Source organism: Acomys russatus, chromosome 27, assembly GCF_903995435.1.
Source record: "Acomys russatus chromosome 27, mAcoRus1.1, whole genome shotgun sequence".
NCBI lineage: Eukaryota > Metazoa > Chordata > Mammalia > Rodentia > Muridae > Acomys > Acomys russatus.
In genome coordinates, this window is record NC_067163.1 from 34,709,440 (window position 1) to 34,732,338 (window position 22,899).

A 22,899-nucleotide genomic window follows, 5' to 3' on the forward strand; every position below is an offset into this window, starting at 1 on the left:
TGTAGGCCAGATTCCCCACCCTCACAATTACATGAACTGCTCTACAGTGCCACGAAGGACTGAGCCCTCTCAAAATGTGAGTCAAACCCATCTTTTCTCATCCTGTCAGCTAGTCTGTCACAGCTCTAACAAAACAACACAGCGGTGGTCCCTAGGCTAGAATGTTAAGTGTGCGTTAGCTTTCTTTGTACCTTCATATAACTGCTGAGTACTTAATTATGGCTGTAACAAACTATTCAAAGTTAGAGGTATACAACCCAAATTTATCTGAATTAGGGCTGTGGAAGACAGAAGTCTAAAATGAAGGCAGTTTTGAGTTCTTTCAGGGCAGAATCCATTCCTTCCCTCTTCAGCTTTCCAGAGCTGCATGCATTCCTTGGCTGACAGACTCTTCCACACACTCTTTTCTGTCACAGCTCCCTACAGCTTTCACTTCCCCCTTTTATAAGGGCCCTAGTGAGTACGCAATGAACTCCTGGATAATTTCAATTTAATTACACCAGCTAAATCCCCCATGCTGTATAAATCGGCATACTTATGTACTCTGGTAGTTAGAGGATGAAGATTTGGAATGGGGTGCCATTCCTGTCCCGACGAAGCATCCAAGAGTTCAAGTTAAGGCTCTCAAATATAGTCCATAGAGATCATTTTTTAGATTGCTTTAACGTGTACTCCTATCGCCACTAGAAAGGCCTCCCTTCATAGATTACCTGACCCTGATGCACATTAACTTTGCTTGAACTGCATTATTATTTTTTTTTTCCCCTGACACGATATAGCCCTGTCTGGCCTGGAAGTCACTATGTAGACCGGGCTGGCCTAGAACTCAGCCATCTCTCCCTCTGCTCCTGAGTGCGGAGGTTTAAGGCACGTGCCACCACGAATGGTTTATGTGAACAGAGCTTGGCTGAAATAAAGCACCACAGAGACACAGCCCTCTATCTTTATTGTTGTCCTCTTGTTACAGAGCTACAAGATTACAGCGTCTTTGTAGGAAAGCATCCTCGATGCCTAAACCTACCGCTATGTCGTGGGTAAGCGAGCAGACGATGCCCTGGACAGCAGAGAGGCCTTGGTGGTCTCCTTTCCACAAGCCTCCTAGTCCTCGAGAGGCCCTGCCAAGAAGCTATCGCCCCTGGTCTCCAGGAGCTACCAACACAGAGAGTCCAGCCGGCATCCTCTTCCTTACACACTCGGCTCCGCGGCCACCCCGCCTTTCCCCTTCCGCTCACTCGATCCCCGGAAGCTTACGCCCGCGCTCACGCCTGCGCACACCTCGGTTAGCCACCAGCTCGGGGAAGGGAGACCGATGGAGGTGTGGCTGCGCGTGCGCAGAGCGAGCGAGGATCAGCACGCCGGTGGCGGCGCGAGAGTCGGTAGCGGCTACGGTTCCCAGGTGAGCGGCTCAGGGCCTTCCGCATCCGGTCGGTCCCGCGGCGGGCGAGCCGTCCCTCCTCTGCGTTCGGGGTCCGTTTTCCCCGGTTCGGAGCCCGACGGAGGCGAGCACCCGGGGTGGGTACCAGCGGACTTCCGAGGTCTCAGGCCGTCCTCAGCACTAACTCGGCCTCGCCGACCCGCGGGCGGCGTGGTCACCGCTAAAAAAAACAAAAAACAAAAAAACAAAAACAAAAAAAAAAACAAAAAAAACGGTACCCCGGCTCGCAGGACGCAAGAGGTGGCTTAGAGTCGAGGTCCGAGCCCGCTTCAGATGTGGCCTCTGCTGCCCATCTTCGGGTACTTGAACCCGAACCCACAGGCCTGAGGAACTGTCCTTTGCTGTGTCCCAGGCGTCCAGACAGGGGACTGAATGCTATCGCGGAGGACGAAGCCTCACACTCGTGAAAAAACAGGTGTTCAGTTTGGGCCAAGAGTGTCGTATGGCCTATTTGAAGCCCTATTATATAGACAGATACGGACTATCTCAAATGTACGAAATGACGTTTCTAATTCCAGATTATTTGTATATTCTTTCCGCTGTACCATGAAAGCACTATCATTTCCACCGCTAGCTCCGCGTGAGCTAAACAGCAGTGACCAAATAACTTCCAGGTAGCTTTGACAGAAAGCTGACTAGGTGCACCAGAGGGGCTATTCAGGTCTCAGGAATTGTTTGTTTGTTTCTTCTTTCCTGGTATGTTGTAAGATAATCATAACTGTCCTATAAAAACATTGCTCTTCCTTATTCCCCAAGGTAAATTGAATAACAGCAATCCTTGATGTAAATTTTTGCAGGAGAACTGCTAATGGGTGAGACTGTCAGATAAGTTTCTCTGGAAATTAAGTTAAATCACCTGTTTTACGTGCTTACAGCCACCCTTGTCCGTCAGAAATTCTGACCGTAAACACCTCAGAAACCTCACATCCACTCTCGTGAGGAGAAAGAAAAATTATCAAAGCAACCTGAAACACTGATGGTTTTACTCTGTCTGCATTGAAAGCAAAGAGCAAAAACCTGGCCTGAGTCTTAAGTCTCCAGCCTCCTTTGCGGGGATAAGCATTATTTAAATATTTACCTATTTTTTGTAGGTCTTTTTTTTTTTTTTTTTTTTTTTTTAACACTGGGTATGTCACTGGGTGTGTAAAGACATGAGGAGCTCCCGGTCTGGTAAGAATGGGCACACCGCCTCCTCACCCACCCCCTCTGTTGTCCACTTGCCAGAGTCTCTAACCCCCTCACCCCCCACCCCCACTCCCAGCTCAGTTTGCCTTCACTCTTAGCTGGCCCTGTAAGCACACACCAGTGGCAGCCAGCCTGCTGAGGAGACTGCTGTAGGCAAAGTTGAAAGCAAACCTTCTGGTTCTGTGTTGGACCTTGGAAATTAACTAGACAAGTCAGTCTCTGTGTAGAGGACCAGGGGACACTTTCAGGTGTCCTTCATCAGGTGCCATTCACCATTTCTTTTGAGAAATGGACTGGAACTCAACCAAGTAGACTGGCTGGCCTGGAAGTCCTAAAGACCCTCTCTGCCTTGGCACCAGCTTTACAAACACATGCCTGCCCTCCCTAGCCCTCAGGTACATTGAGTTTAGGTCCCCAGGCTTGCAAGCACTGAGCTATCTCTTTCTCAAATTTAAGCTTTTTTTTTTTTTTTAAATTACAGCCAATCTTTTTGTTTGGTTGGTTTGGTTTGGTTTTTTGGTTTTTTTGAGACAGGGTTTCTCTGTGTAGCATTGGCTGTCCTAGACTCACTTTGTAGACCAGGCTGGCCGTGAACTCACAGAGATCCCCCTGCTTCTGCCTCTGCCTCCCCAGTGCTGGGATGAAAGGCGTGCCCAACCACACCTGGCCAGGCCAATCTTTTTCTGAATAAAACTGAACATATACTTCAATGAAGTGTCACAAAGATGTACTGATTCTGAACAAACCATTAATAGAAGCCTCTGTTATGATAATTGCTTCTTTTCTTTACTAAATTTTATTAGGTGTGTGTGTGTGTGTGTGTGTGTGTGTGTGTGTGTGTGTGTGTTCACTAGTGTTTGTGGAGGTTGGGGGGGAACCTGGAGGATTTGGTTCTTTTCCACCATGTGGGTCCCAGGGGTCGAACTCAGGACGGCAGGCTTCATGGCAGACCCTGTTACCCAATGAGCCGTCTCACTAGTTCTAAAATTGCTTTTTGATTATGGTTAAGATATGTTTAATTATTTAGAGTCCATAACGTATCTCATCATTTAGTCATTTTTGTCTAGTACGAGTTTCTTCAATTTCAAGAAAATTACTTTCCTCTCGGGCTATTACAGTGTTTTCTCAGGTTTAGTTAGTGCAGAGGCTAAACATTTGGAAAGCAGTTACCCTAGAGGAGGTAGTATTGTCTGTAATACTCCATTTAAATTCCCTCTCAGTTCCCTTCTTTTTTGTTGTTTTTTGTTTTTTTGAGACAGGGTCTCTCTCTTTGTGTAGCCTTGGCCATCCCAGACTGGCTTTGTAGACCTGGCTGGCCTCGAACTCACAGCAGTCTGCCTGCCTCTGCCTCCCAAGTGCTGGGATCAAAGGCCTGTGCCACCACGCCTGGCTCAGTTCCCTTCTTATAGTACCATTCAGTAACAACTTCTCATCTCCATAGACCAGTGACATTTCAAATCCATGGGTGAGGCCACCCCCCAATAAGAAATGGGCTTTAATTTATTTACAAGGGCCTTACAAAGGCATAAGTCTTAGTCTGTGACACATTTAATAAAATGTATTGAGTAAAAAAAAAAAAAAAGAAATGGGCTTTAAATCAAGGCCCACTATGCGGAATGAATATATATATATATATGTGTGTGTGTGTGTGTGTGTGTGTGTGTGTGTGTGTGATAGAAATAAATTTTATGAAGTATTACTTGAAATGTGTTATGCATTTCTGATTTTTATACTACTGTGCTTTAATGCTTAGTGTGGCCTACTGAATTTTTACATTGGGTTATGACATGTGGTTTAGTATAACACTTTAGGTTGTGCTTTGAAACTGTTCTTTTGAAATTTGAAGAAACAAAGAAACCATTTTAATTGCAAAGGTTTTTGGGGGGGGGTTGTTTTTGTTTTGACACAGGGTTTCTCTGTGTAGCCTTGGCTGTCCTGGACTCACTTTGTAGACTGGGCTGGCCTCAAACTCACATCAATCCACCTGCCTCTGCCTCCTGAGTGCTGGGATTAAAGGCACCACCACACCTAGCTAATTGCAAAGTTATTAATAGAAGTGACAGAGGGGAGAAAACAACCAATTCTATTTCAGGCCTTTGTTGTTTCCAAAGGTAAATTATCTTTAAAAAACAAAACAAGTTTGAGGAGGGGGAGCTACTAATTGAGTTCTAAAGGTACCCACTAATTGAGTTATAAAGGTGGGTATTTTGATTTTTTTTTTCTTTTTTTTAATGTTTTTTTTTAAATACATTTATTTTATTACACATGTATAAAACAAACTACATACAGCAGGGAGAGCCATGTGACAATCATAAGAATAATGAGTTCTATATATGTTACGTTCATAGTGGTTTGGCTATTTGTATTTGTCCAGCTTGAAGTAAACGTCTTTCCTGTCTTGTTGGGTCTAAATTTCCGAATTAAATTCAATATCTATCCTATCTTGACTCTAAAAACTTAACATCTTTTTCTTGATTTAAAATTATCTTATCCCCTAACCAACTAAACTTGATTGTCAAACTATACTATCTGTCCTTCAGTGCCCCTCAGAGACTTGAGAAGGAATAAAACTTAAATTCCTGCATGAACCAGCAGTGCGGGTTAGCAGCTTCCAAATTAGACTTAGATGGTTTACTGCCTGACCAGTCACCCAGCATTCTCTGTAACACTGGAGCCATCTTCGGCTTTCTGGCCCAATATCTCTGCCAGACTTACTCACAGGGCAGGAACTATTGAGGACTTGCTTACCCTGTCTTGGCAGAGTGCAGCCATCGACTCTGCCTGCATTAAGCTGCCCATTTTTAGGCAGAATTCTGTTTGTGGCAGAAACGAGGACATTTTGCCCACTGGCTGGTTTGCCACCTTTGAAGCAAGCCATCTCCATAAGGAGGCTCTTTGATGCTCATCATCTTCTTTGAGGTTGGAGGGGTATTGTCAGGAGTTAACTTGTCTTGTCAAAGAAATTTAGGATTATAAAAACAACTTTAAATGCCATATTCTGTGTGTCTCTGAGGCTTTTAAAGACCTTATTCAACTATTTTACCTCATATATCAATAGAGTCATATCTATCTGTTAGACTTAGGATATGTATTTTTGTGCTAAAATCTGACAAGTATTTGACATGCTCATGTTTTGTATCAATATATTAAATTCTATAGCAATGACTTAGACATAACCTTCATTATGAGTAACAATTAAGGCTTTGAGTGAAGAAATAGGTTCAATCATCTAGCTTTTGTTCTATCCTCCCTCTATGTTCCTTTATCCCCCTTTCTTTCTTTTCAGCTATCTCTTTACCTACATATGCAAGATAAAGGAAAAGAGAGATGTCCCTGTGTTTCACCTAATTTTTTCTCTATAAGCCCAATAATGATTTATAACCACCTCCTAATGAGAATAAGCATTTGTACACCAAGAGAGCAAACAGAAACCTATACAACCTCCCTCCCCTTTTAGAAGGAATGGGGCATTGCTCTCTTAAGGCTTCTTCAGGTTGAATTGGGGCGAATAATACCTTGGAATGGGCCCAAAATAATTGGAGAAAATGGTTAAGCAAGCCAGGAATTGCATTTGTGGTCCAGTTTCTAAATGTGGTCCAGGCTTAATAGTAGATTGAAATGGTGGTCCAAATTGGATCCGAAGTTTTCTACAACGTTGTATATAGTGCTCTGTCTGCATGTACACTTGCATGCCAGAGGAGGCCTCAGATCACATTATAGATGGCTGTGAGCCACCATGTGGGTGCTGGGACTTGAACTCAGGACCTCTGAAAGAGCAAACAGTGCTCTTAACCTCTGAGCCATCTCTCCAGCCCCTTTTTTTCTTTCTTAATGTGAGCGGCTAGAATGATATGAGGAATATTCTGGGGACAGACTCCTGTCCAAGCTGGTGTTTCCTCAGTCTCATTGCTTCCTTTTCCTCATATATTTATACTCCTAGATTTTTAATGTATGCCTTTCTAACCCTCCTCTCTGGCCTTTTCTTTATATATATGTGCCCACTGAAGTTTGCAGCATTGTTTTGTGTATGCTTTGTTATTCTATTGTTGCTTGTTTAATCCTGCTTTTTTATTCAACATTTCTTTTTTTTTTTTTTTTTTTTGGTTTTTTTTTTGTTTTTTTTTTTTTTTTTGGTTTTTCAAGACAGGGTTTCTCTGTGTAGCCTTGGCCATCCTGGACTCACTTTGTAGACCAGGCTGGCCTCGAACTCACAGCAATCCACCTGCCTCTGCCTCCCGAGTGCTGGGATTAAAGGCGTGCGCCACCACGCCCGGCTTATTCAACATTTCTTATAGATCTCAATGTATCCTTTTTATCTGATCTTAGTGACATCTTACTTACCCACTCCCCACTGGACATTAGTAGGGGATGTTTATATAACTTACTGCTGTTACAGAGCTTAATGTGTGCATTCTTGTACGTGTCCCTGGATCGCAGGGCCAGGAAATGTGAAACCAAGCTTTATGCTCTCTGGGTACTCAAGACTTAGCTTTTCCTTTTTTCATACACTTGGCATATTTCTACTTATTATTGCCTATACATTGGAGTCATCATAGCAACGAGAAATGTTAAAAATGCAGTGGAATCTCTTCCATCAAGTCAACTTTGCCTCCCCTCAACTTTTTATTTAAATATGTACATGTTATCTTTAGTACAGATAACTATGTATTTTTATTCATATATATTAACTATATCAGATCTACACACTTTTTAAGTAACTTACCTAATAAATATTGATCTTCGGTTGAGGCTGTTGAGACTCTGAGTTGTAATGTGAAAGCTGTCTGAGGTAATACCTAAGCCCTGAATAGAGCTGTACTCCAGCAAAACTCTATCTGCATAAGGTAACAGCCAGACCTGACCCTGAATTGTAGTTTGCTGGTCTGTGATCCAGATATTTTAATGAGATAGTAATTTTACTGTATGCAGTTTTTATTTATTACAGGCAATTCCGTGACTACTTTCATGTCTACCTTTTGTGCTTTTATTATAAATGTCTACAAATGAAGTTGTGATTCAAACAGCTTATGGCTCTTGTATGTCTCTGAAAACAAATTGTCAGATGTCTTTTTAAAAAACATTTTAGGTGCTGGTTAGTTCAGTGGTTAATGATCTAAACTGCTCTTGCAGAAGCCCCAAGTTGTGTTCCCAGCACCCCCTATGGTGCATCTCACAACAGCCTATGACTCTAGCTCCTGGGATCCTGACATGCTCTACTGGACTCCACAGGCACCACACTCATGTGTGCACGCACAGGCAAACACACTGTAGATGTTTCTACTGTTTGTATCACTTGCCTTATACAAAAATTTTAGAAGACAACTCTGTACCTAAGGTCCTAGATATCATAACTGTATAGTAAAGAAGATATTAAATCTCTAAATTGAACTTAAATATCAAGTCATTGAAATTTATTTAAAATACTTGTTGGAACTTCACCTGACTTCTACTACCAGAACTTACTATTCATAAAGTTAATTTTGAAGCAACAATACATGTTTTGTACTGATAGGTTTAAATATGTGAATGGAAGAATCTTCTTTCCTTTGCTGTAGTTTCCAATTTTTCTTTTGTTACAGTTACCCTGGTCTTTGAATAAAAGTAATGTAAAAATGTACCCTCTTAGAAGGACAATATGAGTGGTCCAGAGTCTCAGTAAAAGATAGATAACATATCTTTAAAAAGCATATAATCTACATTTGCTGCTGTTTTGATAGAAATAAAAGGGATTCCTACCTTTATCTTAAAAATCAAATTTTAGTTTTATAAATTACTTAAAAGAATAGACTTTGGTATCTATAAAGGTAAGTAGGTTAGCTTAAAACTGTACTGGGTATCTGAGGGTTCTGTCTTCTCTGTTGCTTTGCTAGGGATCAAGATCTCTACCTCTAAACTATCCTCCCAGCCCCCCGCCTCACAGTTTGAAATTTGAATTTGTAAAGAAGGCATTAATATATGCTTACATTTTGAAACTGATATCTTGAATATTAATAGAGGTATAAATGTTTTACCATAATGCTTCTCTATGATGAGTACTTTTGTTTGAATCTAGGTTTGTGCTAACTTTTTAACTAATTTGTACTTTCATTAATCTTAGTTTATAAAATATTAAGCTTCCTGGACATTATATATGACATTTGTGAACCTGCTTGTCATCGTAATTTTAAGTTATACTTCATGTTTAAATATTTCCAGTACCTAACAAGTTCACCTATAAGTCTAGCAAGGAAATCGTTCTAAACACTTAAACAGTGTTTATAAAGTTATAGGTTTAATCAATCCGATTCCCTTGAGCATTTAAAGATAGGTTACAGTCAACTTTTTACAACTCTAAGGGCAGGAAGTGTAGCTCAGTGGTAGGGAGCTCATCTAGCATGCCAAGTGCTTGGGTTTAACCCTCAACACTGCAGATTATAAATAAGAAAATGAATTTATGTCTAGCTGGGTGTAGTAGGTAGTATATGTGCCTTTAATCCCAACTTCCTGAGGCCAAGGCAGGCCAGTCTCTTCAATTTGAGGCCAGTCTGGTCTATATAGCAAGTTCCAGACTACCCAAGGCTACATAGAGAGATACTACCTCAACCAAAAAAAAAAATTATTTCTAATATATAAGAAGGTGTCAAAACCTTAAAGAGAGAAAAAGTTACTCTGGCGATAAAATGTTTGAATACATGCTATTACAATGTTAATAATAAGTTTTATTACTCTTAAATCATACCCATACTTATTTTCATGTCTTCTCTTGGGCTGTAGGGCCACTTAACAGTAAATAATTTATTCAGTGTGTACTGGCTTCTATAGGATACACATTACATAATCTAGTGTCCAAGTTACTGTGCTGGAATTAATTATAATTAAATTCAGTAAGCACACTCTTGCCTGGTTGGCTGCTATTAATAATGGAAATGTTTATATGTCCTTCAATGTAATGTTATCTATCCCTTTTGAATATTTTTGTGGACTAAAGAGCTCCTGCAGAATTTATCATTTATATATGTATTTTGCTTTTGAATTTGTGCTGTGTCAGCCCTTTTCCACTTTGACATGGTTAATCTTGGTTATCAGTTTGATGGATCAGTAAAGCAACCTCGTCCACTAATGGAATGCAAAAGGAGAGAGCCTACCACTGCAGCCATTCCTTTCTTTGCTTCGCCTCCAGCTCTGTTTCACGTCCCTCCTCCTGTGATGGACCATGTGCCAACATTTTTTTTTCTTTTTTTTTTGAGACAGGGTTTCTCTATGTTATCTTAGCAGTCTTGGACTTGCTTTGTAGACCAGGCTGGCCTCAAACTCACAGCGATCCACTTGCCTCTGCCTCCCGAGTGCTGGGACTAAAGGTGTGCCAATTCACCCAGCTCAACAGAATAATTCTTCCATTAGCCTCCCCTTAAACTGTTTTAGGTATTTTACAAGGGCAAACTGGTATCACTACCATCCCTACAGGTTTCACTACCTTCAGGACAGGCTCATTTGATTTCTCTTTATTTTCTTTTTGCTTCTAGCAATAACATCAGCTGCCTTCCAAGGACTCTTTGGTTGTTTTGTTATTTATGTATGTATTGTTCTTAGCTAGATGTTTTGCCTGAAAGCCGCCTGTGCACCATGTGTATGCCTAGTGCCTGGGGAGGCCAAAAGAGGATATTGGATATCTGGAACTAGAGTTCCATGATGGTTGTAAACTATCCTGTGGGTGCTGGAAACAACGTGGCTTCTACGAAAGAGCAGTGAGTGCCCTTAACCATTGAGCCATCTCTCTAGCCCCTTCTTGAGTTTTGTTTTTGTTTGGTGGCGGGGGGGGTTGGTTGGTTGGTTGGTTGGTTGGTTGGTTGGTCAATTTTTGGTTATTTCAAGACAGGGTTTCTCTGTGTTTAGCCCTACCTCTCCTGGAACTCACTTTGTAGACCAGGCTAATCTGCCTGCCTCTTGCTTCCTAAGAGTTGGGATTAAATATGTGTTCCAACACACCCAGCTTGGTTTTTGTTTTTGTTTTTTATATGCATGAGTGGTTTGTTTGTTAAGATTTATTATTTATACAGTATTCTGCCTGTATGTAGGCCAGAAGAGGGCACTAGATCTCACTATATATGGTTATGATCTACTGTGTGTTTGCTGGGAATTGAACTTATGATCTCTGGAAGTGCAACCAGTGGGCTGGAGAGATGGGTCAGAGGTTAAGAACATTGGCTGCTCTTCCAAAGGTCCTGAGTTCAATTCCCAGCAACCACATGGTGGCTCATAACCATATATAATGTTTTTTGGTTTGGAGGGTTCATTTTGTTTTGTTTCAGTGTTTTGTTTTGTTTTGTTGAGACATGGCTTCTCTGTAGCCTTGACTGTCCTGGACTCACTTTGTAGACCAGGCTAGCCTCGAACTCACAGTGATCCACCTGTCTTTGCCTCCTAAGTGCTGGAATTAAAGGCGTGCACCACCACGTCCAGCTCATGTTTTTTGTTTTTAATGGAGAGTAGGATTAGAAAGTAAAGGTTGAACTCAAGATTATCAGTAATAATGTGATACTGCCTTTAAGTCACTGTGACACCAGAAGTGAAGAAATACTTTTTAAAGGCTATAATGTTATAGTAATGTTTCTAGCTTAGTTGTAATTGTGTGGACTATTAAGATATTTTATGTGAACTTTTTAAATTCATTGTGTATGTGCATAAACCTGTAGGTTAAGTAATTTAAGGTCTATAGCAAAACATAGTGTCCTTACTCCATACTAGAAATAACTACATAGAAGGTTAATTCATATCTTTTTCTAATGTTTAATTTCATGTGTCTAAATAATGTGCTGTTTTGTTTTCTAAACAAATGGTGCCAACTGTAAGGTGTCTTATATCATGTATACTCCCCTGCGGAACTGTTTCCTGCGTTATATCATAGCTTGTGATTAACTATTCAGACATTTGTTGGAAGCTTCTTGTTCAGCCTGTTTATGGATCTTGGGGTTTCTGTTGCTCACTGAGAAAGGATGGAGGAGATTTTAATAGTCACAGTTCTCTGTGCTTCTTCCTCAGTATCTGCAGTAAAAGAACAGAAAGGGATGGCTGACAAGTAGTAAGACGGTGAAGCTCACTGACTTTTACTGCATTGTTACCACCAGAGTAATTGGTGACTGACTGACTTAACTGATCCTGAGGAGTTTTAATACCAGCTGTGAGATTAACCTTGACTACAGGCTGATATGGTTGAGAGATACACAAAGCATGCCTAAGAGCATCTGGGAGGAGATTTCCAGGGATAGTTAAAGCAGGCCTTAACCTAACGATGGAGTCACTGGGTAAGTGGCAGAAACCAGAGGAGCATCACTGAAGGCCTGTCTTGTCCCCGCCTTCCACTTCTGCGCTGCCGTCCGCACTCTTCTGGCCATGGGCTAAAATAAAGCTTTCCTTAATTATTTTGTTTCCATATCTTGTTGTAGTGACAAAACAAATGGCTAAAGGTCTAATTGTACTGACAGAAGGGACACTTCGCTTTTGCGTAGCTGTTTATGATATGCCTGCCTGATGAGCTATTGTATCCTTGTGAACTCTGAGACTATTGGTATAAGTTGGTACCCCAAGAACTTCACAAGCTGGCTTTCCTTTTTTTTTTTTTTTTTTTTTTTTTTTTGGTTGGTTGGTTTTTCCTTTTTTGTTTTTCAAGACAGGGTCTTTGTGTAGCCCTGGCTTTCCTGGACTCACTTTGTAGACCAGTCCGGCTTCGAACTCACAGTGATCTGCCTGCCTCTGCCTCCCGAGTGCTGAGATTAAAGGCATGCACCACCACAGGCTTTACTTAAAAAAAAAAAAAAAAAAAAAGATTTATTTATTTATTATGTATACAGTGTTTCTGCCTGCATGTACACCTTCAGGGCAAAAATAGGGCATTAGATCACATTATAGATGCCTGTAAGCCATCATGTGGTTGTTGGTAATTGAACTCAGGACCTTTGGAGGAACAGTCAGTATCCTTAACCTCTGAGCCATCTCTGCAGGCCTGGTTTTACAATAGTTTTTTGTTCTTGTTGTTGTTTCCCTAGCAACATTCCTCATTTTGGAAAAATAAAAAAAGTATTTGGAAATTACTCCAGTCTGATGGTTGCACTTTCCCCCGTTTCAGACATCCTTTTGCCATCATGGATCGATTTGGAGATATATCAGAAGGTGAAGTGGACCATTCTTTCTTTGACAGTGACTTTGAAGATACAAAGAAATGTGAAAGTAATTCAGTTTTTGACAAGCAAAAAGATGACCTTAAGGAAAGAATAGATAAGGACACCAAAAATGTAAACTTGAAATTTGGAATACAAAATGATGACCCTAAAGAGAGACTAGATAATGACACAGAAAATGTGAGCTTGAAACTTGGACTACAAACAAAGGAAAATTACCTTACTCAGAAAGGAAATGAAAGAAAAGCAAAAATTTCCTCAAAGGAACAACATGAAGAAAATGACACCACACAAACAGGTTCCTGTTTGTTGGCCACTTCTTCAAGATCAAAGAAACCGTGTGATTCTACAAAAGGACATAACTTACCTGTTCCAAATAGAATGCCTAAAAGTGTAAAAGGCGAGGATAATTACTACACAGATGGAGAGGAGAGCAGCGATGATGGGAAAAAATATATGAAGGCCAAGTCAGCCAAGCCCTCTAATAACTTCAAAAAAGGCATAAGTAAAAAGTATTCCAATGTCAGTTCCTCCTCCTCTTTGTCTTCCTCATCTTCAAGATCAAGTTCAGACTGCTCATATACAGGATCTGACATCCAGAAGTCTGAGTCATGCCCATCATCTCAGAAACATGCTTCTGATGTAGCCCTCTCGTCACCAAAACAGAGATGTAAATCAGGAAGAAAACCTGCAGGTCAGCTGCCTTCCAGTACTAAACAAAAAACTGCTGACTATAATGAGGAATCCGAAGACACTGTAACAGATGTAACTCCTTTGTCACCTCCAGACACCAACACTTCCCAGTCCTTTGAGCTGGGCCCATCACATGATCAGAAAGTAAAAGTTAAAAGGCAAGAAAACGTGAGCCAGGACGTGTATGAGGATGTGGAGGCTTTAAAGAATGATTCGAGATCTCTGAAATCAGCCAGAAGGAAAGAGAAGAGTGGGCTGAATTGTGCTCCCAAATCAACCGTGTTAGATGCCAATCTAGAACATAGATCCAAACAGAAAGTCTTACACGACACAATGGACCTGAATCATCTGTTGAAAGGTAAGTTGTGAAATTCTGCTTATTGAATATTAATAATTAAATATTATGTGCTGTGCATGTGCATGGATGTTTTTAGTCAATTTCTTTGCCAGATATATTTCATTGACCATAAAACACTTGGAATATCATTGAGTCGTTAGATAATTGCAAAGCTAATCAATTATGACTAGAAATTTCAGACTAGTTTTCAGTTCCTCTCAAACTGGAAGTGCCTTGTGCTCTTCCGAGGTAGTTCTATCTTCATTCTTTGGTTTTTGTTTGTTTGCTGCTGTTGTTTTCGAGACAGAGTTTCCTTTGTGTAGCTTTGACTGCCCTAGACTCCGTTTGTAGACCAGGCTGTCCTTGAATTCCACCTCCTTGAGTGCTGGGATTACAGGCATGCACCACTGCACCTGGTTTGCATGGTTGGTTGGTTTTCTATCTGCATTCTTAAGCTACCAGTACGTATCTGCATTAACTTTTATTGCCCACCTTCAGGCATGGCAATGTCTAGAAAACACTTTTCCCCTAGCTCTCAAGGTATAAGAACCTTTTTAAAGAAGTATCTCCAGACAACTTGCACTTAGTTTTATTTCTGAACCAGTGACTCTCCAGGGGAGAGACATCTGAAATCAGTCGGACTCCTGATGGAATTAGGAGTGGGAGTTGTAAGATCCAAGATCTATTATAGAGAGATCTAGAAATAGGTACAAATTGGGCAGTTAGGTTTATCACTGCTTCCTTAAACTTTAGTTTGCATATAAATCATGCTGGGATCTCAATCAAGCACATACTGTAATGTTGAAAGTAGAATCCAGACAGCTAAACATTTAACCTGGCCCAGTGCTGGTGGCAGTTCTACTTGCCAAAGGATCATAGTTCTGGATCAACATAAACAGGAGTTTATGTATACACATTGCAGGCAAACACCTATACATATAAAAATAAATAAGACTTAAAGAATAAATAAGGCATCCTTTTTTACCATCTTTTTATGTGTTTTATTTAATTTTGTTATTTTTGTTTTGTTTTTTGAGACAACCTATGTAGACCAGGCTGGCCACCTACCTCTGCCTCCCAAGCGCTGGGATTAAAGGCATGTACTACACATCTGGCTACTATTTCTTAAATTTAGCAATATTCTAAGGACCTATATATTTCTGATTTTTAGGTGAGAACAGTAATCACCACCTCATTTCCTGAATACTCTCCTCAGTTACAGTTAAAATAACATGGAAAATTTCCAGTTTGAAGCACAGACGCATGCTTCAGTTTTTCCACTGTACACCAGCAAGCCCAGCTGTAAGAAGCCAATAGTAAAGTGCTCTTCTGGCCTTTTGTTGTTGAGCTGGCAGTGAACTTTTCCTGATCCTCCTGCCTCAGCATTCTGAGGGCTAGAATTAAAACCACACACCACCACAGCCAGATAGTGCTTTGTAACAAAGGCAGAGGCAGGAAGGGGACGTTTTGCTAGTCAACATATCTTCTGTTGGAATCCATGAATAATAGTCCCCAGGGGAACTTTTTTTTTTTTCCTGGTTGTTGGAGACAGGGTTTCTCTGTGTAGCCTTGGCTGTCCTGGCCTTGTAGACCAGGCTGGCCTCAAACTCACAGTAATCCACCTGCCTCTGCCTCCCTGAGTACTGGGATTACAGGCTTTTGCTACCACACCTGACTCCCTAGGGAAGTCTTTAAACATTCCAAACTATTAATCCATTGTTTAGATCTAATCTAATGTTAGACACATGTTTAGTTTCCCAAAATTATTATTCAAAGCTTTTCAGATCCTCATAACTTTGCTGTATTTGCCCCCATATATATAAATCTTGCTCATGATAGAGGTGGTTACCCTCCCAGCCCAACTTGGGCCTTTTTTGTATTCATCTCATAATCTTTATCCTTTTCATATTCTAGCAAATGAGCTTTTTTAGGTTGCATTGGCTTATCTAGCTGTTCTACAGCCTCCTTTCACTTTCTTGGAAGATAAATCCTTTTATGTAGGGAAGATGATCATGCTGAAGTGTAGCATGTTTAAAAACCTCCTACTAGAACATGATCCTGTCAGCACACAGCTGAGGCAGGAGTTTAGCACACTACATCTTTCCAGGGTAAGCATTTTACTGGCTTAAGTACAGATGTTCAAGAGAAAAACTTACCAATTCCTGTAATGAGTTTTGAGTAAAACATTTTTATAAATTGTTACAACAAATTTCCCAAATAGTAAGGAATGCCCGTGTAGCAAACTGTAAAATAGTGGTTTTAAAGATTATTGTTTACTAAATAAAGACTTAATAAAAGAATATAAGAGCAAATATCCAAATACTGCCAGTGGAATGGTGAAACAGTATTGAATTGGGTACTTACTTAGTGAAGTAGATGTGATTCTAGGAATTGAAACACAAAGCTGTAGACTTCGGGCGTTATTGACGTGTCCCTGAGCTAGACAGTAACTATGTATAGGATGGGCTGGTTAGTCTCATTGAGAGTTCTGGTGTTCACTCGAAACTAACAGATCAGTGTAGCCTGGTATTAGAAATGTAATTTACGAGACCTTGAAAGATTAATACATTCTCAGCCTCTTACCTCTATAAGAAAGTTAACTTGGGAAATTTCCATCCTATCCGCCTTCTGAAAACATCCAAAGACTGTGACTGGAATTAGATATTTAACTTTGGGCTGCAATCCTTGACTAGGCATTGAGAGACTTAGAAAATGGAGCAGTAAACATATTTTGACATGAGGTTGTGGCACGAGGCTGATACATTTGGTAAGCGTTTCAGGAGTGAGCAGACGGATTAAAGATACAGTTCATACTTTGTCTTTATAAAGTCGGACCATGTTAGAAGGACTCTGAAAGGGCAAAGTAGACATTCTAGAAATATGTAGCCTTAATTCTCTCTCTCTTCTGTCCCCCCCCCCACTTTTGTTTGTTTGTTTTTGGTTTTTTATTTTTGGTTTTTCAAGACAGGGTTTCTCTGTGGAGCCTTGGCTCTCGTGGACTCACTTTGTAGACCAGGTTGGGATCGACCTCACAGTGATCCACCTGCCTCTGCCTCTCAAGTGCTGGGATTAAAGGTTTGCACCACCACACCTGGCCCAATTTTATCTCTTCTATTGAAAAAAAATTAAGAGTAAGAAGTGAGACTTTAGGAGGCATTGATAAATGAAGAAACTAGTTAGAGTTTTTTTTTACTAAGCTATCTGTGTGTCTATTATGGAGGGATTAAGGGAAATGCTTTCCAGACCCTATTACTGTCAATGAGAAAGAGGAGGCTGTGCTGAGCTGACCGGCTTCCAGCATGTCCTGCCTGGCACCACAGTTTAATCTCTTTACTGGCAGGTTGGCATTGTTAATACCTGAATACATTACCTAGCATTACCAAGCATTTGAGAAAAGCTAAAGGCAACAGAGGGGCCACATCCTTATGATAAATGTAATATTGAAAATTGATTTTTTTTTTTTTTTTTTAAAAGCAAGACTAGATGGTTTTAGAGAGATCTAGGAGGACAAAGCTGTTGTAACACAGAGAAGTAGCCTCGACTGGCTTTATACATTCCCACTGCTGCAGATAGTCAATCAGCAGGGCCTTTGAGGGCCACATGACAGTGACAACACAGTGCAGAAGCAGCAGTGAGAATCCAGCTGTCTTCTGTTCAGCTAGGCATTTAAAAATAACAAAGCTGTTACACCCCTCCACACACATTTTTAATGAAAGAATTCTGCTTATGTATGTATTGTGTATATGTGTGTACACATGAGCACAAATGTGCCAGAGCATGTGTGTGTATAGGTCAGAGGGGAATCTGTGGGAGTCAGTTCACTCTTTCTATCACGTGGGTCCAGTAGATAAAACTCAGTTGTCAGGCTTGGCAGCAAGGGCCTTCCCGCTTTGTGCCATCTTACAGGCTCTTTTTTTTTTTTTTTTTTTTTTAAACTAGAGATGTTACATTGACATATAATTGGTTTAATGTTACTGACAGAGGAATGAGTAAATATCTTTAGTTTTGTTGTACTAGTAGGCTTTTATATAATAAATACTGGTAGATGTAACCCAACCTTTAGGACTGTAAAGAATCAAAAAAAGAAAAAGAAAGTTCAAAAACTTCTAGAAAAGTGAAACTAGAATTTATTATTATGGTAGTTGTACTCTGAAATTTGGAGCCATTTTTAGAGAAAATGATTTTTAGCTTACTCTTTCAGAAAGGGAAAAGAACGAGGGGCACACTTTATAACAGCTGTAGGAAGAGGGCCAGCCAATATAAGTAACTGACTTTAACATGGAAGACAGCGTGGATGTGTTCAAAGGTTAAATCAGGAATGTCAGTCAGTCTTAAAGAGAAAGAAAGAGCTGGTCTGTGCTGCTGCAGCGTGGCTGAGCTGGAAGGTATGATGCTCAATGAAGTACGTCTGGAAAAGACAAGCACTAGCACCTGAGGAGAAGGCAGGCATGGTGCTGTGCTCTGCTGCGGTGTTTGTTATCAGTGCCCTGGGAAACAAGAGGTTCCCTGAGGCTTAGTGGCCCGCTGGCCTACCTGAGTCAGTGAGTCCCAGGTCTAAGTGAGAGACTTGTCTCAGAAAACCAATGTGGACAGCTCCTAATGAATGAGGTCCCAGACTGACCTTTAGACTACACACACACTCACATCTGCAGATGCATGAACACGTACATGCCCATACAAAGACAACTATCATGTGATTCCATGTATGTGATGGTATTAGTCAAAAATCACAGAGACAAGTATGATTTCCAGGGTCTAGGAAAAGGAAGACAGAGATTGTTGGGATTTTTGGGTTTTTTAGTTGGCTTTTTTGTGATTATAAGTTTTCGTTTTCAATATACAGCATTATGGAGAATGAATTGTAATATTACTGAATAATATATCTAAAAATAGGTCGGTAGCCTGGTGTGCTGGTGCACGTCTTTAATCCCACCACTCAGGCGGATCTCTGTAAGTTTGAGGCCCGCCTGGTCTACAAAAAGAGTTCAGGACAGTCAGGGCTCTATGTAACAGAAAAACCTTGTCTTGAAAACAAACAAACAAAAAGTAAATTTTTGTATTTTTGCTACAGTAAAAAGGAAAACACTAGTTATTTTGGTAGTTTCTATTATGCTAGCAGTGGGTACTCATTAAATACCAGTTATACTGGCAAAGAATAAATCAACAAAATCCAAAAAGATAGTTACAATGGTGTTAGGAAGATTGAAAATAGATGTTTTTTAAAAAGTTATATTTCCTTTAAAAGAATAAATAGAAAGACAGAAATAGAAGTAGCAACCCTATTAGTACAAAAGTAGAATTCAAGTTTTTAAAAATACTAAAGGGGACAAAAATGGATGTTTTATATTAATACATAAGCCAAATATGCTAAAAATGTACAATACTGATTACAGCATACAAACAAAACTAGACAATAAATTAATGAAGTCCAAGCTACCACAGAGGACTGAAGATCAGAACAAAGCACCAGAGAGTTTTTTTTAAAGTGTTAACTTTGTGTGGGGGCTGCACTTGATTCTCAGGTAGTCTCTGGCTTACATTCATTTTTTAAAAAAAGGATAAAATATGCAGTAACGATCACTACAGAACAGATTGTCCCGGCACTTGTGGAATAGAGAAACTCAAAAGTAGGTGTGAGACAGTGCCTTGGGACAGAAGTGTCTGAGTGCTTGTTTACCCACAAGTCCGGCACCGAGACCTGAAGCTCACAGGTTAGGACTGCTAAACAGAGAGTCCCAGTCTCTAACATAGGCCTAGCTTCTTCCAGTATGGTGGCCTCGGGGTACTTAGACTTCTTACATGTACTCAGGTAACACTCCAAGCAAAGTGTTCCAGAAAATAATAGAGAAATCTCAGAGCCATTTGAGACTTAACTTCTAGAGTCATCCTTTTGTGCTTGTGTTGTTTCTTTCAGATTATGAGAGTTGACTGCCCTAAAACTTTCTATATAGATTTGAACTTGTAGTAATCCTCCTGCCTCTGGTGCCAAGTTGCTAGGACTATAGGCATGCACAACTATACCCAGTGTTGGCAGCAATGGTTGTAAACCTCCCAAATTTAAAGTAGTGGGACATAGACCCTGCCTTCTTTGTTTTAACACAGGTCTCATATAACCCAGGCTGTAACTGAGGATGGCCTTGACTGTCTGGTCTTCTTGCCTCTGCCTCCTGGGTATGAGGATTACAAGCATACACTATCATGCCTCGTATTACCGTATTTTTCAGACCATAAGACACACCTGACCATAAGATGCACCCAGTTTTTAGAGCAGAAAAACAATAAAAACAATTGAGTCATAAGATACACCGTAATTTCCCACACCCTCACTTTTTTGGGGGGAAGTGCGAAAAATACAGTATGTGTTGCTAACCATTACTCCCAGGGTGTGAGGCATGCTAGACAAATAGCCTACCTCCTGAGATGTTTTCATCAGCCTCTTCTATCATTATCCCTCTTAACAGGGTAAGTGTCAAGTAGTTTATAGAAATACCTTTAAAATCTCTTCGCTACTATTTGTTTCTCCCATATACAAAATGCATTGCCATTTTCCAAATATAGTCTGAACCTCAAGATCCAGGACCTAAGTTAAATTTGGTCCAGGTACAGCCAAGATTCCTCAGTGAGTAAGCTCTTGAGTAATTTGAACATCTTCTACTGGGGGAGGTAAGGGTGGAGGAATTGTTTTATTGTGAGCTCTGTAAGTTCTGAACCCTGGCTCTTACAGTTCCTCTGTATTTTGTTTGAAAACTGACCAATTCCTGGTTTTAGATCATATTTCTGTATCCTATTTTACTATGGATAATATAAGCCATTGTATTTTCAATGTCTGGCTTGACTATCTTCGCCCAAATCCACCAGTAGGAATTTTTGCCATTTTCCTTGTCACCATAACAGTGCTGCTAAATAGTCAGCCAGTCCACTCTCTAACTTCATCAGCAACCTTCTTTTTCCAGATTTATTTATGTATATGAGTGTTTTGCTTGTTTGTGTATATGTATGTGCAACATGTGTGTGCAAATCTCAGAGGAGGCCAGAGGAGAGTTGGATTTCCTGGAACTAGAGTTAAAGATAGTTGTGAACCTACACCTGGGTGCTGGTAACCAAACCCTAGTCTTCTGCAAAAGCAGCAAGAGCTCTGAACCGCCGACCCACCTCTCCAGCCCCCTTAACTTTTTTTGTGGGGGGGAGTTTCGAGACAGGGTTTCTCTGTGTAGCCTTGGCTGCCCTGGACTCGCATTGTAGACCAGGCTGGCCTCAAACTCACAGGGATCCACCTGCCTCTGCCTCCCGAGTGCTGGGATTAAAGACATGCGCCACCACCGCCCACCTTTAACATTTTTTTTTTCAAGAGTCTTCCAGCTCTATTTCAAACCTAGAGTATAAGCACTGATCTTTTAAACGTACTTTATTTGAGGTTCCTTAATGCCTCTGCCTCCCTTCCAACCCCTGGCCCTAGGCAGGAGAGAAAGAAGATTAGAAGGAGCAGGAGATGTAGACCTCTTCAGACTTGGTTCCAATGCAACAGTTTCAGTCTTTGTTGTCAGTACAGCCAGCAGACCAGCTAAACCAGCCAACAGCAAATGCTGCAGCCGAACAAACCATGAGCAGTCTCTTTAACGCATCTCCTGGAGCCTCTCCCTCTCAGTCTGCTCTCATATTTATACCCTCTCAGAGTCCCCAGCTGGCAAAGACCACGCCCTCCCCTACACACACACACACAGACACACACACACACACACACACACACACACACACACACACACACGGCAATCATCAGCTGGCAAAGACCACCACTCCCCATCCCCATCCTCCCACCCCCCGCATGAGGCAATAGTCAGCTGGCAAAGACCATGCATGCCGCTCTGCATGAACCTGTTGTCAGCTGTGAACAAACCAAAAGCATTCTCCTATCCTACACTTGGGATTAAAACAGAAACATATTTACATAACTGAATTTTTAAAGAAAACAAAACTTCCACTATGCTAGAGCCATGAATTTTAAGTTTATACTGTTCCATTTCCTTGTACTAAATTTTGTAGTAGCTACTATTGCTCTGATAATAAAGTATCACAAAACTCAAGTTGTATAAAGCAGCAACCTCAGATGGCTTAAATGGTAGGATAAAAGTTCCTTTGCGTGGATTCCATTTAGTGATTTGTAGTGTCACACGTGGCGTCCTCAAGTTACTATAGGGCATGCATAGTGCTGCGCTCCAAGCAGCTCACTGTACTGTCTCTTGTCACTCCACCTCCAGGGCTGTTACACCTCTATGCATGTGGCAAACACAGACACACATATACATAACTACATGAATCATGGGGCCTGGAGAGAGGACTCAACAGCTTAGAGCGCCGGCTGCTCTTCTAAGGGTACCTGGCTTTCATTCCTAGCACCTGTATAACAGCTCACAGCCCTCTGTAACTCCAGTTCCAGGGAGCCTGACACCCTCTTCCGGCCCCCTAGGGTACCAGACATGAAGGTAGCGCACAGGTATACATGCACATACATTCATACATACAAAATAAAAAATAATAAAATAAAATGAATCTTTAAAAATGTCTGTCACATACCATTCTGACTACTCTATTGGTCAGAGCTGAAAGGTGCCTACAGAAATTCAAAGGAAGGGAACAAAAAGTCAGAATTTTTCATCTAACACTTAAAGAAATGCTCGTCCTCGTTAGTCATCAGAGAAATGCAAATCAAAATGACACTGAGATTCCATCTTACACCCATCAGAATGGCTAAGATCAAAAACTCAAATGACACCACATGTTGGCGAGGATGTGGAGAAAGAGGAACACTCCTTCATTGCTGGCAGGAATGCAAACTAGTACAACCACTTTGGAAAGCTATCTGGCACTTTCTCAGAAAACTGGGAATAGGGCTTCCTCAAGACCCAGCCATCCCACTCCTTGGAATATACCCAGAAAATGCCCTACCACACAACAGGGACATATGCTCAACCATGTTCATAGCTGCTCTATACATAATAGCCAGAACATGGAAACAGCCTAAGTGTCCCTCAGTAGAAGAATGAACTAAGAAACTGTGGTATATTTGCATGATGGAATACTACTCAGCTATTAAAAAC

At 40.9% G+C, this 22,899-nt stretch overlaps 1 protein-coding gene across 2 annotated transcripts in view; it reads left to right on the plus strand.

The window, feature by feature from the left end:
- Positions 1 to 1,291: 1,291 nt before the first annotated feature.
- Positions 1,292 to 22,899, plus strand: part of Cfap97 (cilia and flagella associated protein 97) — a 32,579-nt gene continuing 10,971 nt past the window's right edge. The window contains exons 1-2 of one of the 2 annotated variants that reach the window (XM_051169717.1): positions 1,292 to 1,396; positions 12,723 to 13,825. In XM_051169717.1, the coding sequence (XP_051025674.1) occupies positions 12,739 to 13,825 (1,087 nt within the window). In that variant the 5' untranslated portion in view covers positions 1,292 to 1,396; positions 12,723 to 12,738. Of the gene's footprint in view, positions 1,513 to 12,722; positions 13,826 to 22,899 lie in introns of both variants that reach the window. The other variant, XM_051169716.1, reaches the window with a different exon arrangement.